The 16,105-nt window shown below is 50.2% G+C and overlaps 1 protein-coding gene across 10 annotated transcripts in view; it reads left to right on the top strand.

Moving 5' to 3' along the window:
• The window catches only part of GATAD2A (GATA zinc finger domain containing 2A), a 127,564-nt gene that overhangs the window by 47,710 nt on the left and 63,749 nt on the right, over positions 1-16,105 (top strand). For 2 of the 10 annotated variants that reach the window (XM_030820336.1, XM_030820331.1), the window contains exon 1: positions 6,829-6,911. The exons of 7 other annotated variants lie outside the window; for them this stretch is intronic. In XM_030820336.1, the coding sequence (XP_030676196.1) occupies positions 6,856-6,911 (56 nt within the window). In that variant the 5' untranslated portion in view covers positions 6,829-6,855. Of the gene's footprint in view, positions 1-6,822; positions 6,912-16,105 lie in introns of those variants that run through there. One more of the 10 variants, XM_030820333.1, reaches the window with a different exon arrangement.

The raw sequence follows: 16,105 nt of genomic DNA, 5'->3' as shown, positions 1-16,105 counted from the left end.
TTGAACCCAGGAGGCAGAGGTTGCAGTGAGCCGCGATCGCGCCACTGCACTCCAGCTTGAGCAACAGAGCAAGACTTGGTCTCAAAAAAAAAAAAAGTTTTTATTAAGCACCAGTTATGTGTCAGACGCTGTTGTAGGTGCTTGAACTAAAATCGAGCATCAGGCAGATACCCCTGCCCTTGTGGTGTGTACGTTATTGCTGGGTGAGAAAGTTCATCGGCAACACAGTAGCTGTGTTGTGTGGAGTGTGGGAGGGGCGGTGCTGTGGAAGAAGAGGAGCAGGGCCAGGGGATGGTGGGCCTCTGTGAGGAGACCTTTGAGCAAAGGCAGGGGTGGTGAGGGATCACATGGAGGGGTTAATTTTTTATTTTTATTTATTTTGAGATGGAGTTTCACTCTTGTTGCTGAGGCTGGAGTGCAATGGCACGATCTCAGCTCACCACAACCTCCACCTCCCGGGTTCAAGTGATTCTCGTGCCTCAGCCTCCCGAGCAGCTGGGATTACAAGCTTGCGCCACAACGCTTGGCTAATTTTATATTTTTAATAGGGACAGGGTTTCTCCATGGTGTCCAGGCTGGTCTTGAACTCCTGATCTCAGGTGATCCACCTGCCTCCATTTCCCAAAGTGCTGGGATTACAGACGTGAGCCACTGTGCTCGACAGTAAGTTTTGTTTTTGTTTTTGTTTTTTGAAACGGAGTTTTGCTCTTGTTGCCCAGGCTGGAGTGCAGTGGCACAATTGCAGTTCACTGCAACCTCTGCCTCCCAGGTTCAAGCGATTCTCCTGCCTCACCCTCCCAAGTGGCTGGGATTACAGGCATGTGCCACCATGCCTGGCTAATTTTGTATTTTTAGTAGAGACGGGGTTTCGCCATGTTGGCCAGGATGGTTTCGAACCCCTGACCTCAAGTGATCCACCCCGCCTCAGCCTCCCAAAGTGCTGAGATTACAGGCATGAGCCACCGTGCTTGGCCAACAGTCGTTTTTTAAAGGTCGTTTTCAATTTGGGATGCAGATTGAATAGTTAATTGACTGATAAATGACAGAACTAGGATTTTGTTTAACATAAAAAGACCTCAAAGTGGGGAGGGTCCTAGTGTGTTGGAGGCACGGCCAGGAGGCCAGTATGGCTGGAACAGAGTGAGCAGGCTGAAGTGGGGATGGGATGCTTGGGTCTGCAGGCAGTGTGTGGGCCTCTGGGGTTAGGAGAGGATGGGCTTCACTCTGAGTGAACTTTGAGTCCAGGAGTTTTGGAGACCTCCATCCCAGTAGAGGACAGTGTGGCCAGTGGAGGTGTGAGGAGTGGTTGGGCTCCAGATATATTTAATGGCAGAACCAACAGGCTTTCCTGATGGACTGGATGGTGGGTGGAGTCTGCCCAAGGGGACAACTCCAAATTTTAATCGCTGTGAGAACGGATTTGCCACAAGCTGGCTTTGAAAGCAGTGGTAGAGTGTAAAAGAAGTTACCTTAAGACTTCTTGCCAGTTGCACTGTAGGTATGATGTACTGTTTGTTGTGATTTGACCTTCCTCCACCACCCCCCGCCCCAGGAAGATGTGATCTTGTGCATCTTGTGTTCATGCAGAGTAGGGTACTTGGATCTTTGTCAAGTATCAGTGATCCACATACGTGCATCTATTCTGTGAGTCAGTCTGCTTGTCTTTGTGTCCATATCATACTGTCTTGATGTAGCTTTATGTTAAATCTCAAAATCAGTTGGGGTAAGTCCTCCAAATTTGTGCCTGTTTTTCCAATTGTTTTCATTATTCTATGTCTGTTGCACTTCCATGTAGATTTTGGAATCAGTTTGTCATTTCTTCAAACCATCTGCTGGGAATTTTTGATTGAGACTGCATTGAATCTATAGATCAATTTGGGAGAGAATTGATACCTTCTGACCCATGAACAAGACACATCTCTTCATATACTTCGGTTTTCTTTTATTTTTCTTTTTTTGTTGTTGTTTTGAGATAAAACAGTGTTTTACACAAGTTGAGACTATCGTGATTGATTCATGCAAACAACAACTTTAGAAACATCGTTTTTTTTTGGGGGGGGGTTAAAGAGTTTGAATACTTTCTTTTTTTTCTTTTTTCTGTTTTTAATTTAATTTTATTTTTTTTTGCACACAAAACAATAAACATTTTCTAAAAGTACATACAAACAAAAAGATGCATATCAAACATTAGGAAGGTTGCACATGGGAAGACGGGGAATAGAAAGGGGGGGTGGGAATTAAAGAAAATAAATGAGAGAGGGACTTTGTATGGATCAATGATAATAACTCAATCCTCTATTTGACAAAGAAGAAGGAGAAGGAAGAGGAAGAAAAAGAAAGTGGGATAAAGGATCAGAAAGGGAGGAAAATAGAAAAAATTAGAGTATGACTCCAGGGTAGACCTGTTTTGTTGTCGCTTGGTTCGTTGGTTGGTTTGACAGTTGTATTTTTCATATGTTTTGCCATGTTGGCCAGGCTGGTCTCCAGCTCCTAGCCTCAAGTGATCAACCCGCCTCAGCCTCCCAGAGTACTGGGACTACAGGCGTGAGCCACCACATCCAGCCCCCACATTGCTTCTGGCCTCTGTGGTAGACTTCCCAGACGGGGCGGCTGGGCAGAGGCGCTCCCCACATCCCAGACGGGGCGGCCAGGCAGAGGTGCTCCTCACTTCCCAGACAGGGCGGCCGGGCAGAGACGCTCCTCACTTCCTAGACCGGGTGGCGGCTGGGCAGAGGGGCTCCTCACTTCCCGGACGGGGTGGCTGGGCAGAGGCGCTCCTCACATCCCAGACGATGGGTGGCCGGGCAGAGGAGCCCCTCACATCCCAGAAGGGGCGGCCGCGCAGAGGCGCTCCCCACATCCCAGACGGGGCGGCCAGGCAGAGACGCTCCTCACTTCCCAGACGGGGTGGCCGGCAGAGACGCTCCTCACTTCCCAGACGGGGCGGCCGGGCAGAGGCGCTCCTCACTTCCCAGACGGGGCGGCCGCGCAGAGGCACTCCTCACTTCCCAGACGGGGTGGCCGGCAGAGACGCTCCTCACTTCCCAGACGGGGTGGCCGGCAGAGACGCTCCTCACTTCCCAGACGGGGCGGCCGGGCAGAGGCGCTCCTCATTTCCCAGACGGGGCGGCCGGGCAGAGGCGCTCCTCACTTCCCAGACGGGGCGGCCGGGCAGAGGCGCTCATCACTTCCCAGACGGGGCGGCCGGGCAGAGGCGCTCCTCACTTCTTCCCAGATGGGGCGGCCGGGCAGAGACGCTCCTCACTTCCTAGATGGGGTGGCGGCCGGGCAGAGGGGCTCCTCACTTCCCAGACGGGGTGGCCGGGCAGAGGCGCTCCTCACATCCCAGACGAGGGCAGAGGCGCTCCTCACTTCCCAGAAGGGGCGGCTGGGCAGAGGCGCTCCTCACTTCCCAGAAGGGGCGGCCGGGCAGAGGCGCTCCTCACTTCCCAGAAGGGGCGGCCGGGCAGAGGGGCTCCTCACTTCCCAGACGGGGCGGCCGGGCAGAGGCACTCCTCACATCCCAGACGATGGGTGGCCGGGCAGAGGCGCTCCTCACTTCCCAGATGGGGCGGCTGCACAGAGGGGATCCTCACTTCCCAGACGGGGCGGCCGGGCAGAGTCCCTCCTCACATCCCAGACAATGGGCGGCTGGGCAGAGGCGCTCCTCACATCCCAGACGATGAGTGGCCAGGCAGAGACGTTCCTCACTTCCTAGACGGGGTGGCGGCTGGGCAGAGGCGCTCCTCACCTCCCATACGGGGCGGCCGGGCAGAGGAGCTCCTCATAACCCAGACGATGGGCGGCCAGGCAGAGATGCTCCCCACCTCCCAGACGGGGCGGCGGCCGGGCAGAGGCTGCAGTCCCAGCACCCTGGGAGGCCAAGGCAGGCGGCTGGGAGGCGGAGGCTGCAGCGAGCCAAGACCATGCCACCGCAATCCAGCCCGGGCAACACCGAGCACCGAATGAGCGAGCCTCCGTCTGCAGTCCCAGCACCTCGGGAGGCCGAGGCGGGCAGAGCACTGGAGGTCAGGAGCTGGAGACCAGCCTGGCAGAGATGGCGAAACCGCGCCTCCAGCCAAAGGAGAAAAACCAGGGAGGGGTGGTGGCGCGCGGCGGCAATCCCAGGCAGCCCGCGGGCCAAGGCAGGAGAATCACGGGAGCCGGACGCAGGGAGTCTGCAGCGAGCCGAGTTTACTGCAGCCTGGGTCACCGAGGGAAGAAAGAGAGAGAGAGAGAGAGAAAGAGGAAGGAAGGAAGGAAGGAAGGAAGGAAGGAAGGAAGGACGGACGGACATCTTTTAAACATGTTCAGAGAGTGTATAACATACAACAGAAATTGATGAGAAGTGTAACACTAAAATAAAATTATTCTCATTTATTACTGCAGCTAGTACTTCCCCATACCCCCCCCCCCTTTTTTGAGACAGGGTCTTGCTCTGTTGCCCAGGCAGGAATGCAGTGGCATAGTCACGGCTCACTGCAGCCTCCTGGGCTCAGGTGATCTTCCCACCTCAACCTCAGAAGTAGCTGGGACCTCAGGTGCACGCCACCACACCCAGCTAATTTTCAAAATTTTTTTTTGTAGAGATGGGGTTTTGCCATATTGGCCAAGCTGATCTTGAACTCCTAAGCTCAATTGATCTGCCTGTCTTGGCCTCCCAAAGTGCTGGAATTACAGGAGTAAGCCACTGTGCCTGGCCTTCTTTCAGTTTTCTTGTTTCATTGTAGTTTCTTTATCCTTAAGTATTTCACCTTTTTTGTGCTACGGTAGATGACTTTTTTCAGGTTTTGAGTTCTGATTGGTTGGTGCCTGTGTGTAGAAACACAGCTGATTTTTTATATATAGACCTTGATCCTGCAGCAGAACAGCACAGGACAGCTGCTTCTGAGGCTTCCCACCCTCGGGGCAGAGAGGCCTTGGATTGGCAGATGCAAAATAATCAGGACTAACGCTGCCCATTGGGTTTCTCAGCTTGAGTGGGGCTAAAAAGAGTGGCAGAAAGGGTTCTTCCTGAGGAGCTAGCGCTGTGCCTCATTTAGGAGGTGCCTAAAGGTCTTTCCATAGAGTTCACTGGTGTTGTCCCCATCCTTATTTTTGCAAGTTCTCCTGTGGGAGTGTTTCTCGCCATCCTTCAGCTCTGAATTGCTGTGAACCTAGTTTAAAAATAAAGGTTTCGTATCAGAGCAAGCTCCTGGTAGTCATGTGGGTGCAAAGAATGACAATAGAGGTGATGTTGACACTATTTGGCAAGCTACAACTGACAGAACTGCTTGGGAGTCTGGGATTTGGCTGGTTCGTAAGGTTCAGCCTCTGGCCCATAGCCCTGGACGTCTGACGATACAAACCGGAAGTGGAAGTCCAAGGCATTCTCTCTATGACCTTGGAAGAGAAGTTCCTGAACATTGTTGAGCGTTAGTTTTCCTGTCTGTAAGACAGGCAGCCTCTTTCTCTCTGGACAGCATTCCATGGGGACGACCATGACCTTTGGTTTTGGAGGTGAAGCCCTCTCAGTCTGGAGAGTGAATTCTGCCCATTCCCAGGCACATCATGCCCTCATCTTGAGGATAAACCTAGCACTGCCTTCACCAGGAATGGTGGCTGGTTTCCCTGGGGTCCATGACAGAGAACATGATGGTGAGGAGGTTACATGGGGAGAATGAGCCCTGGGTGCTGCCTGTGTGCTCTGTGACTCTGGGCAAGTTCCTGAAGATCAGACACATCATGATGATCCCTTATCTGTAAAATGGGCATGATCCAGGAACCTGCCTCTATGGTTGCCTTGGGGATTCAGAGATGCTGTGTGAGCACAGTACCTGGAACATACTCCTAAGTACCTATTAAATGCTAGGTTTCTGGGTTGTTTTTTGAGACAGGGTCTCACTCTGTCGCCCAGGTTGGAGTGCAGTGGTGGGATCTTGGCTCACTGCAGCCTCAGCCTCCCAGGCTTAGGTGATTCTCCCACCTCAGCCTCCCAAGTAGCTGGGACCACAGGCACACGCCACAACACCTAGCTAATTTTTGTATTTTTTGTAGAGACAGAGTTTCACCATGTTGCCCGGCTTGTCTCAAACTGCTAGGCTCAAGCAGTTCTCCTGCCTTGGCCTCCCAAAGTGTTGGGACTACAGGCGTGAGCCACCGTACCTGGCCTATTTCTGTTTTTAATGTCATTACTATTATAATAAAAACCTTGGGCTGGGCACGGTGGCTCATGCCTGTAATCCTAGCACTTTGGGAGGTCGAGGTGGGTGTATCGCCTGAGTTCAGGAGTTTGAGACCAGCCTGGCCAACATGGCAAAACGCCGTCTCTGCTAAAAATACAAACATTAGCCGGGCATAGTGGTGGGCGCCTATAGTCCCAGCTACTCGAGAGGCTGAGGCAGGAGAATCATGTGAACCCAGAGGGGCAGAGGTTGCAGTGAGCCGAGATCGTGCCACTTCACTCCAGCCTGGGCATAAGAGTAAAACTCCATCTGGGTTGGGGGGAAAAACTTGAATCATTTATCTGTATTCAGTAGATGAAAGATAAAAATAATTGTATTTCATCGTGTGACTGCTTTTTATGTCACCATCTGTATTGGTGAAGACGGTGTCTGGGATGTTGGCATTTATTGGTTAGCACTGTATTGTTTCATACCTCAGAGATCAGTAGAAATTTGTTTCCTCCGACTGTCCCCATTGTGGAAGGTAGCTGAGGCAAAACTCTGGAAATCTGAAATTTCGCTATGTAATTCCAGGGGTTAGAGACATTTTAGAAATGCCAATATGTTCCAGAAACCTTGCTTGGAAACGCAGTGTTTCTTTCTCTGTCCTTTGCTTTAGGTTGGTCAGCACGTTGTCTCAAGTGGCCTTTTGATGTCACTGTGGCCATGGCCAGCTGGTAGGACCAGCACCCCATACCCCAAAGCCAGGTGAGTGCTTGGGGTGTAGTGTCTGTGGAGGGAAGGTTCCACGCATCCAGCAGGCTTCGGTCAGCTTTTTGGACACTTTAAAGTGAGTGCTGCTTCAGCCACCTCCTAGAGAAGATGGAGGGAGGCAGGCCCCCTGGGATCGCACACTGTGCGGTCTGTATGGGGCTGCCTGACCCGTCCCTTCAGGCCTCAGGAAAAAAGAAACCATTCTAATTGGTCATTCATTTGAAAACTCTAGGTCTAAATAAGATGAGCCTGTCCTCTCTGAGGGGCAGGGGCAGAGGATAATCCTGGCCAGTGGCCTTTGCCCTCTGGCCATTCCCATGATTTCCCAGCACTGATAGATGCTGTTAGACTTTTTCCTTATTCACCACAAAGCCCAGGGCCCCGCACTGGTTCTTGGAGCTGGTTGCCCTTACCTTCCCTCGTGCCTCATGGCAAAGCTGAGCTGCCCCCGCTGCGTGGAGCTCTTAGATGGAGACTGTCAGGAGCTGTCCAAACCTACCAGGGCATTGCTGGGTACCTTGGATTTTCTCTGTTACCATCAAGCCCGGTCAGCGACGTTTTGGCCCAAGGCTACCTACCTGGAGAAGAGCGCAGAACTGAAAGATGTCTTAGAACTTGGAGGGAGCCCCTGGGTCAGCTGCTCCATTTTATAGATGGGGACACACATGGGCCAGAGTTGGCAGGTGACTTGCCTAGGGGTTCATGCCCCATCAAACAGGATCTTGTCGGCCATGCAGTGTGAGATGTGGCTGCTCTGCTGACCATGGCACAGAACAAGTGTTGCGGTCAGTTTTGTGAGGTTTCAGCTCCTCATATGGCAAGAAAATATGGGCATAGTCAGGTAATTCTATTGTCAGGAAAACATTTCCAGAATGTTCTCCAAACAAAATGAAACTTTTGTGGTGCTTACATTTTTATTTTTTATGTTTTGAGACAGGGTCTCACTCTGTCAGCCAGGCTGGAGTGTAATGGCATGATCATAGCTCACTGCAGCCTCAAACTCCTGGGCTCAAGCGATCCTCCCTGCCTCAGGCTCCTCAATAGCTGGGAATACAGGCGTGTGCAACCACACCCAGCTAGTTTTTGTATTTTTTGTAGAGATGGAGTTTGCCGTGTTGCCCAAGCTGGTCTTGAACTCTTGGCCTCAAGCGATTCTCCCGCTTTGGCCTCCCAAAGTGTTGGGCATACAGGCAAATTACACCCAAAAAATTTTTTTGAGGTGTAATTTGCATACCATACAATTCACTCGTTTAAAGTGTACAGTTAAGTTTTTTATATATTTTCAAGAGTTCTACAATTACCACCTTTATTTAGTTCCAGAACATTTTCATTATCTCAAAAGGAAACAGCATACTCATTAGCAGTCACTCCTCATCTCCCCCTCCCCTTTCTCCTGATGACCTCTAATCTACTTTCTGTCTCTGTTGATTTGCCTGTTGTGGACATTTATTGTAAATGGACTCTTAACACTTGTGGCCTTTTGTGTCTGTCTTCTGTTAGCGTGTTTTTGAGGTTCATCCACATTGTAAGCATGAATCAGTGCTTCTTTCCTTTTTATGGCTGAATGATATTCCATTATATGGATGAACCACGTTTTGTTTATCCATTCGTTCATTGATGGACATTTGAGTTGTTTCTACTTTTTTAGTTATTGTGAATAGTGCTGCTTTTAACATTCGTGTACAAGCTTTTGTTTGAATACCTGTGTTGTGTTTTTCTTAGTATATACTTAGGGGTGCAGTTACTGGATCATATGGTAACTGTTAATCTTTTTTCAGGAATTGCCAGACTGTTATCCATGGTGCCTGCACTATTTTACGTTCCCTGACACTTACACAGGGCTCTCAAACTCTTTGGAGACAAGTTCAGACTCAAGGTCTGTGCCAGTTTCTTACGGAGAGTTGAGACTTGTCAGAGCCTATTACCTGGTGCTGTTATGCTGTAACTACTATTTGGGGGATGTCAGGCATTGACAGAAACAGAGGGGAGGACTAGGGACTCAGAGTCACAAAGCCACATGGCTCTCATCATGTTTGCTCACCTCCTTTTTGGAGACAGGGTCTTGCTCTGTCACCCAGGCTGGAGTGCAGTGGTGTGTTCATGGCTCACTGCAGCCTTAACATCCTGGGCTCAAGCGATCTACCTCAGTTTCCCAAGTAGCTGGGACTACTGGGTGCGGGCCACTGTGCCCAGCTTGAGCTCACCCCCTTTGTTGAGGGGGAAGCACCCACAGCCAGCCTAGGGAAGCGAGTGACTGCCTCTTGTCCTGCAGCCCAGGGCATTGTTTGAGGGCAATAGGGCTGGCTTTGGTTTCTCCCAGGCCCCAGGCTGGGTACCCACCCCTCTGCCTGGCCCTTTCTTAACTCAGAAGCACATGGTCTGAGCAGTAGGTACTTGTTCAATGAATAAATGAATGGAGGAAACCTCCCTCTTCTCTGTTGCCAGCCAGCAGCAGGGAAGACCTAGCCATAGCATTCAGGCAGTCAGTTTGGGAGTTCAGAAGGGAATTTCCAGAGGCCACCCCAGGTTTTCCTTTGGCCTGTGCTTGAAGGGACTTGATAGAAAAGGACAGTCTATAAACAGTCGTGGCACACGATACTTAGTGATCAGATAGGCGGAAGCCACCTCTGAATAATTATTTCTTCAGGACTTATAAATGTGTCAGCTTGTGTGCACTTTTTGTTGTGGGTATGTAAGACAGCCCAGCATATTGATTGATTTTAGGTTTTCTCCACAAAATGCAAGTTTCACCCACTCTTGGGTGTGTCTCACTCAGCACTAGCCCACACTTGCTTTCAGTGGAAATTATGGACTGTGATCGGCTGGGGTGTCCCCATTCCTGCCACCCAGGACCACATGGGCACAGCGGAGGGGAGCAGGGCCAGAGGAGGGCTGGCCCTCAATGTGCCCAGCAGCTCCTTCCCATGTCTGAGGCACACAGTCTACACACAGCTCCCACTTGTGTGTACATTTATTCTTATGGGCACAGGGGCAGTCTTGCCTGCACATGGACTTGGTGTCTGCCCTTGAATTTGGCCTGTCAGGTCCTCTTTGTTAAGCAGGCACACACTGCCTAGTGCTGGGTGTTAAGGATCAAAAAATGGGTGTGACTGTAGAAAAACAGATTGCATCACAGGACAGGTAATGGCACATGGGCCTTGACCAAGGTGTGAATGATGCTCAGTCTTTCTAATATAAGAATCCTGCATGTTGGAGCACCACCAAGACATTTCTGACTTTTCGGTTGGCAAGCATCTGGAGTAGACACTGTTCTAGTGGTGGGAGTCAGGTAGTGCCGTGGTAGTTGCTTTTGGAATTCACAATTCCTCTCAGGGGTATTTGCAACATCTAGCAAAAGGACAAGTGGCCAGGCGCGGTGGCTCACTCCTGTAATCCCAGCACTTTGGGAGGCTGAGGCTGGTGGATCATTTGAGGTTAGGAGTTCGAGACCAGCCTGGCCAACATGGTGAAACCCCATCTTTTCTAAAAGTACAAAATTAGCTGGGTGTGGTGGTGCACGCTTGTAATCACAGTTACCCAGGGAGGCTGAGGCAGGAGAATCGCTTGAACCCAGGAGGCGGAGGTTGCAGTGAGCCAAGATCATGCCACTGCACTCCAGCATGGGTGACAAAGTGAGACCCTGTCTCAAACAACAACAACAACAACAAAAACCAAAGACATGTGTTTACTCTTTGCTCCAGCAAATCCACTTCTGGAAATGTATCCGAAACATGGTCAGAAATAAGGAAGGATTGTGACAAGGACTGTGTTCGTTACAACTCTCCGGAAACAAACAAAGCTGGGAATGACTTAGATGTGTCAGTGGTCAGACTGGGCAACTTGTGGTGGTGGCTCTGCCTGCAGGGTGGTGCCTGAGCCCCTGAGTGAAGGGAGGAAGGAGTAGGTGATGTCTTCATTTGTGGTGGTGACGGGATTTCTAGTTGAAATGACAAGCAGAAAAAAGAACAGTGTAAAGGAAGAAGAGATGGAGTGTGCTGTCACTTACCTAAGGAAAGGTGGGGGGATTTGCTCATTTTATTTTTATTTTTATTTATTTTTTATTTTTATTTATTTATTTTTTTGAGATGGAGTCTCGCTCTGTCGCCCAGGCTGGAGTGCAGTGGCGCGATCTCAGCTCACTGCAAGCTCCGCCTACCAGGTTCACACCATTCTCCTGCCTCAGCCTTCCGAGTAGCTGGGACTACAGTAGGCGCCCGCCACCACGCCCTGCTAATTTTTTATATTTTTAGTAGAGACGGGGTTTCACCATGGTCTTGATCTCCTGACCTCGTGATCTGCCCACCTCGGCCTCCCCAAGTGCTGGGATTATAAGCGCGAGCCACCATGCCCAGCTGCTCATTTTATTTTTATAAACCATAAAGGAACCGCATTGCCACCTCCAGGAGAAGGGATGGAGAGGGCACTGGGAGACTTTTTCACGTGTCCTTTCTTTGTAGCATCATGTATGTGCTTTACATAATTATAAAACAAAAGCCAAGTCGTGGCAGTGGAAGGGGAAGCAATCCCTTAAAAACTAAAGACAAAAATGGATGAATCTAGGTACATGTCAGTTGTGACACACATTGGTGACTTAACCTCTCAGAACTTATTTCCGATAACTTTAAAACATAGTAGTTTGACCGTAAATGTTTTTAGCGAGATACCCAATAAAGGCAAACAAATTTCTTTCCTTCCTTTTCCTTCCTTCCCTTCCCTTCCTTTCCTTCCTTCCCTTCCTTCTGTTCCTTCCTTCCCCTCACTCTGTCACCCAGGCTGGAGTGCAGTGGTGCGATCTCGGCTCACTGCAACCTCTGCCTTCAGGTTTCAAGTGATTCTCCTGCCTCAGCCTCCCGAGTAGTTGGGATTACAGGTGCCTGCCACCATGCCCGGCTATAAACAACTTTCTTAAAATCTTCAGCTGTTTTTTGGAATCCTGGTTTTGGTTTCAGGGTAACAATATTAGCATTATTCCTGTTATATATTGTAGGAGAAAACAAGTAATTAATGTCATTAAGAACCAAAATTTTCCACACAAAAGAAAAATGCAATAAAAACCCAAAGCACTAGCTTTTTGTTTTTATTTTTTTTTTGGTCAGGGTCTTGCTCTGCCACCTAGGCTGGAGTGCAGTGGCGTGATCATGGCTCACTGCAGCCTCCAGCAGTCCTTCTACCTCAGCCTCCCAAGTAGCTGGGACAACAGGTGCACCACCATGTCCAGCAAATTTTTAAATTTGGGTTTTTTTTTTTTTTAAGACGGAGTCTCGCTGTGTCGCCCAGGCTGAAGTGCAATGGCACGATTTCGGCTCACTGCAAGCTCCGCCTCCCAGGTTCATGCCATTCTCCTGCCTCAGCCTCCCCAGCAGTAGCTGGGACTACAGGCACCTGCCACAACGCCTGGCTAATTTTTTGTATTTTTAGTAGAGACAGGGTTTCACCTTGTTAGCCAGGATGGTCTCTATCTCCTGACCTCGTGATCCACCCGCCTCGGCCTCCCAAAGTGCTGGGATTACAGGCGTGAGCCACCGTGCCTGGCCTGGTTTTTGTTTTTTGAGACAGAGTTTCGCTCTTGTTGCGCAGGCTGGAGTGCAATGGCATGATCTCGGCTCACCACAACCTTTGCCTCCTGGGTTCAAGCGATTCTTCTGCCTCAGCCTCCTGAGTGGCTGGGATTACAGGCCTGCATCACCACGCGTGGCTAATTTTGTGTTTTTAGTAGAGATGGGGTTTCTCCATGTTGGTCAGGCTGGTCTCAAACTCCGACCTCAGGTGATCCTCCCGCCTCAGCCTCCCAAAGTGCTGGGATTACAGGTGTGAGCCACTGCACCTGGCCAAGACCTGAAGTACTTTAAGTAAAACACTTAATTCTCATTCTGCATCGGGAACGTGGTAATTGTATAAGACACACTGGGGTTGTATCAGAAGGACCCACAGGGGCCCCGCTGGCATGGGTGGGACAAGTGAGAGTGAACAAGAACGAGGAGCCCCTGAGTTAGATGTGTTAAAAATCCAAGGCTGGCTGGATGCTGTGGCTCACACCTGTAATCCCAGCACTTTGGGAGGCTGAGGCAGGTGGATCATTTGAGGTCAGGAGTTCAAGACCAGCCTGGCCAATATGGTGAAACCCCGTCTCTACTGAAAATATAAAAATTAGCTGGGCGATAGTGACGCATGCCTGTAATCCCAGCTACTGGAAAGGCTGAGGCAAGAGAATTGCTTCAGCCTGGGAGGCGGAGGTTGCAGTGAGCCAAGATCGCGCCACTGTACTCCAGTCTGGGCAATAGAGTAAGACTCTGTCTCACAAAAAGAAAAACCTAAGGGTTTAAGCTGGCTGTGGTTAGGCACACCTGCCATCCTAGCTGTTCCGGAGGCCAAGGCCATAAGATTGCCTGAGCTCAGAAGTTTGATTCTAGCCTGGGCAATGTAGCAGGACCCCCCAAGCTGAAAAAAAAAAAAAAAAACCCATAGTTTCTTATTGGTGCTTAAAGGACAAGGAAGAAACTCACTGGCCCCCTTTGGTAGGAGTTAGAGAGCTAGCTCGTTTTGAAAATGGGTAGAGGGAAAGCAACAGGCATTTTTCCTGCATCTTCACAATTTCACAAACGATCTTCCGTCTTTGTTGGAGTCACATTTGGCTGAAATCCACAGGTCCCCTTACTGACACAATCATATGCTCAAACAGTTAGGATGCTTGCCCTGTTTCCCATTGTTAGTTTTGCAAATGGCGTCCCTGTGGCATAAGTCCACATACCCCCAATTTCTCATGAACTAGACCCTGAGGTTTGGTGAGTGCGTGTGGGCTGCACACTCCAGGAACAAGAGTGTGGGTGAGGGCAAGGCTCCCTCGCGGGGCAGTTGCTGGCCCACAGAACTGCCTAGGGTGACAGGGATGCTCTACACCGTCTGCCCTGCGTGGTGTTTAACATAGCATGACTGAGGACGCCGAGTTTAACTTTGTCTATTTAAATAGCCACATGTGGCTAATGGGCAGCACAGCTATTGATGTGTTTTAGCAAATTAATATGAAATGACAGAATTTTAAGTTTATTGCAGGCACCTAGTGAATTGAGGGGTTCCAGACTGTGAGGTCCAGACAGTGATTTTCCCTAGCTGCTAGCCCCCAAGGAGGGTGTCCTGTGCTTCCACAGGGACACGCACTCACCAAACCTCAGGGTCTAGTTCATGAGAAATTGGGGGTATGTGGACTTATGCCACAGGGACGCCATTTGCAAAACTAACAATGGGAAACAGGGCAAGCATCCTAACTGTTTGAGCATATGATTGTGTCAGTAAGGGGACCTGTGGATTTCAGCCAAATGTGACTCCAACAAAGACGGAAGATCGTTTGTGAAATTGTCAAAGGTGGGATCACAGTTTTGTGGTCATGCTTGTTGTGTAGAGATAAATACTGACCCCTTTAGCACAAATGCATGTTTCATAGGATTTGCTTTCTGGAAGCTAGTGGGAGAGAAGGAGAAAGGAGCGGCATGTGGAGGACACAAGGGTGGTCCCCGATGGCCGTGGACCTGGGTGGTAAGCACCTGCAGTTAATCACACCATTATCTACTCTGTGGGTGGATTTGAAATTGTCCTTAATGAAAAGTGTGAAAATTGGGCTTGGCCCAGGTCTTAGGGAGCTTTATGACTGGATCGTCTAGAAGAGGGGAAATGGCCATTTATAAAAGCTGAGGTAGAGGCCACTTGGGGGTAGTTTAGGAGGCCACTTGGGGGTAGTTTAAATTCAAGCAGAAAACCGTGAGCAGAGACTGGAATTGCCAGAAGGGACTGTGGCCTGTCAGCCCACCAGACGGCCTCTCTTACACACTCTTATTTTCTATAATTACAACACTCACAGCTACCCTTCATGGAGCCCTCAGGAAGTGTTAGCAATAAAGTGGGTGCTGTTCCCATTTTACAGGTGAGGAAGCTGAGGCCCTTGAGGGTGAATCAGGCTTTCTGGCTTTGACTGGACAGCTGAGGGCAGCTTCCGCAGCATGAGCTTCTGGGCCTCCTTCCTGTCCCCTCCCCGCTCAGTACCTGGGGCACATCTGACCACCACTCCAGTACCCTGACTCTATGATGAAAACCATTTTCTCCTCCCCATTGGTGTTGCCCATCCACAGCAGTCGTAGCCCATCACGAGTAGATAAAGTAGGTGGTTAGCTGGACTTGCACATGACTGTTTCGTGAACAGTAGTGCTTAGAGTTGTGATCTAGGGACCCAGCGAACACTGTGTGAGGGACTTCAACCCTGCCTCTCTCTGGTATGTGCTGTGCCTGCTGTGCCCCCCCCACTCCAGTGTTCTCCTTGGGGCTCCTGAGGCAGCTCCCAGTAGGAGACCTATTGTTGTTGGCACCCCAAGGGTGTCCCTGATCCCTAAGTAGAAACTTAAGCAGGTTTTTGGACGAATAAATGAGTGAAACACCTTGTGACGTTGAGGCCTGTGGCACTTCCCCAATAGTATGTTAGTGTAAAACTACCATGTATGATGCCTGTTGGTCCGGGCACTTTGGGAGGCCAAGGCATGTGGATCTCTTGGGCCCAGGAGTTTGAGACCACCCTGGGCAACATGGTGAGGCCTCGTCTCTACAAAAAGTGCAAAAATTAGCCAGGTGTGGTGGTGCATGCCTTTAGTCCCAGCTACTCAGGAAGTTGAGGTGGGAGGATTGCTTGAGCCCTGGAGGTTGAGGCTGCAGTGAGCCATGATTGTGGCTTTGCACTCCAGCCTGGACAACAGAGTGAGACCTCGTCTCTTAAAAAAAAAAAAAAAAAGCCACCACGGCAGTTTTGTTTTATTTGGATTTTAAGCAGTGTAGGGCCTGTGATAAGGCCTGGCCGAGGTGGGGCTCTGCTGGTAGTAGCTCTTGTGATTCCAGCCCTCTGAGGCCACTTCCTCTTTCTGCCTTGGCTCCTCCTTGGTGAATTCTCCCTTATGTGTCCCACATTCTCATACTCCCAGGCATTGGATATTTAGCTGGGAGATGGTTCTGAATTCCCATGTGTATAGTGGGCTTGCCTCCTGCAGTTCTCCTGTGGGACTCGTGGTTGGTGGTGACATAGAGGCTGCCTACCCTGATGGCTGATGGCTGATGGCTGTGTGGTTGTTTGGGGTCTTGCTGTACAAAAGGAGCATATTTACTGAAGGACCCAGTTCTGTGCTGTTGGGGTCACAGCAAACCTGCTTTTGCCT

This window comes from Nomascus leucogenys, chromosome 10 (genome assembly GCF_006542625.1).
Source record: "Nomascus leucogenys isolate Asia chromosome 10, Asia_NLE_v1, whole genome shotgun sequence".
Taxonomy (NCBI): Eukaryota; Metazoa; Chordata; class Mammalia; order Primates; family Hylobatidae; genus Nomascus; species Nomascus leucogenys.
The sequence above is the reverse complement of the archived record's forward strand: the minus strand, read 5'-3'. Positions and strand labels throughout refer to the sequence as shown.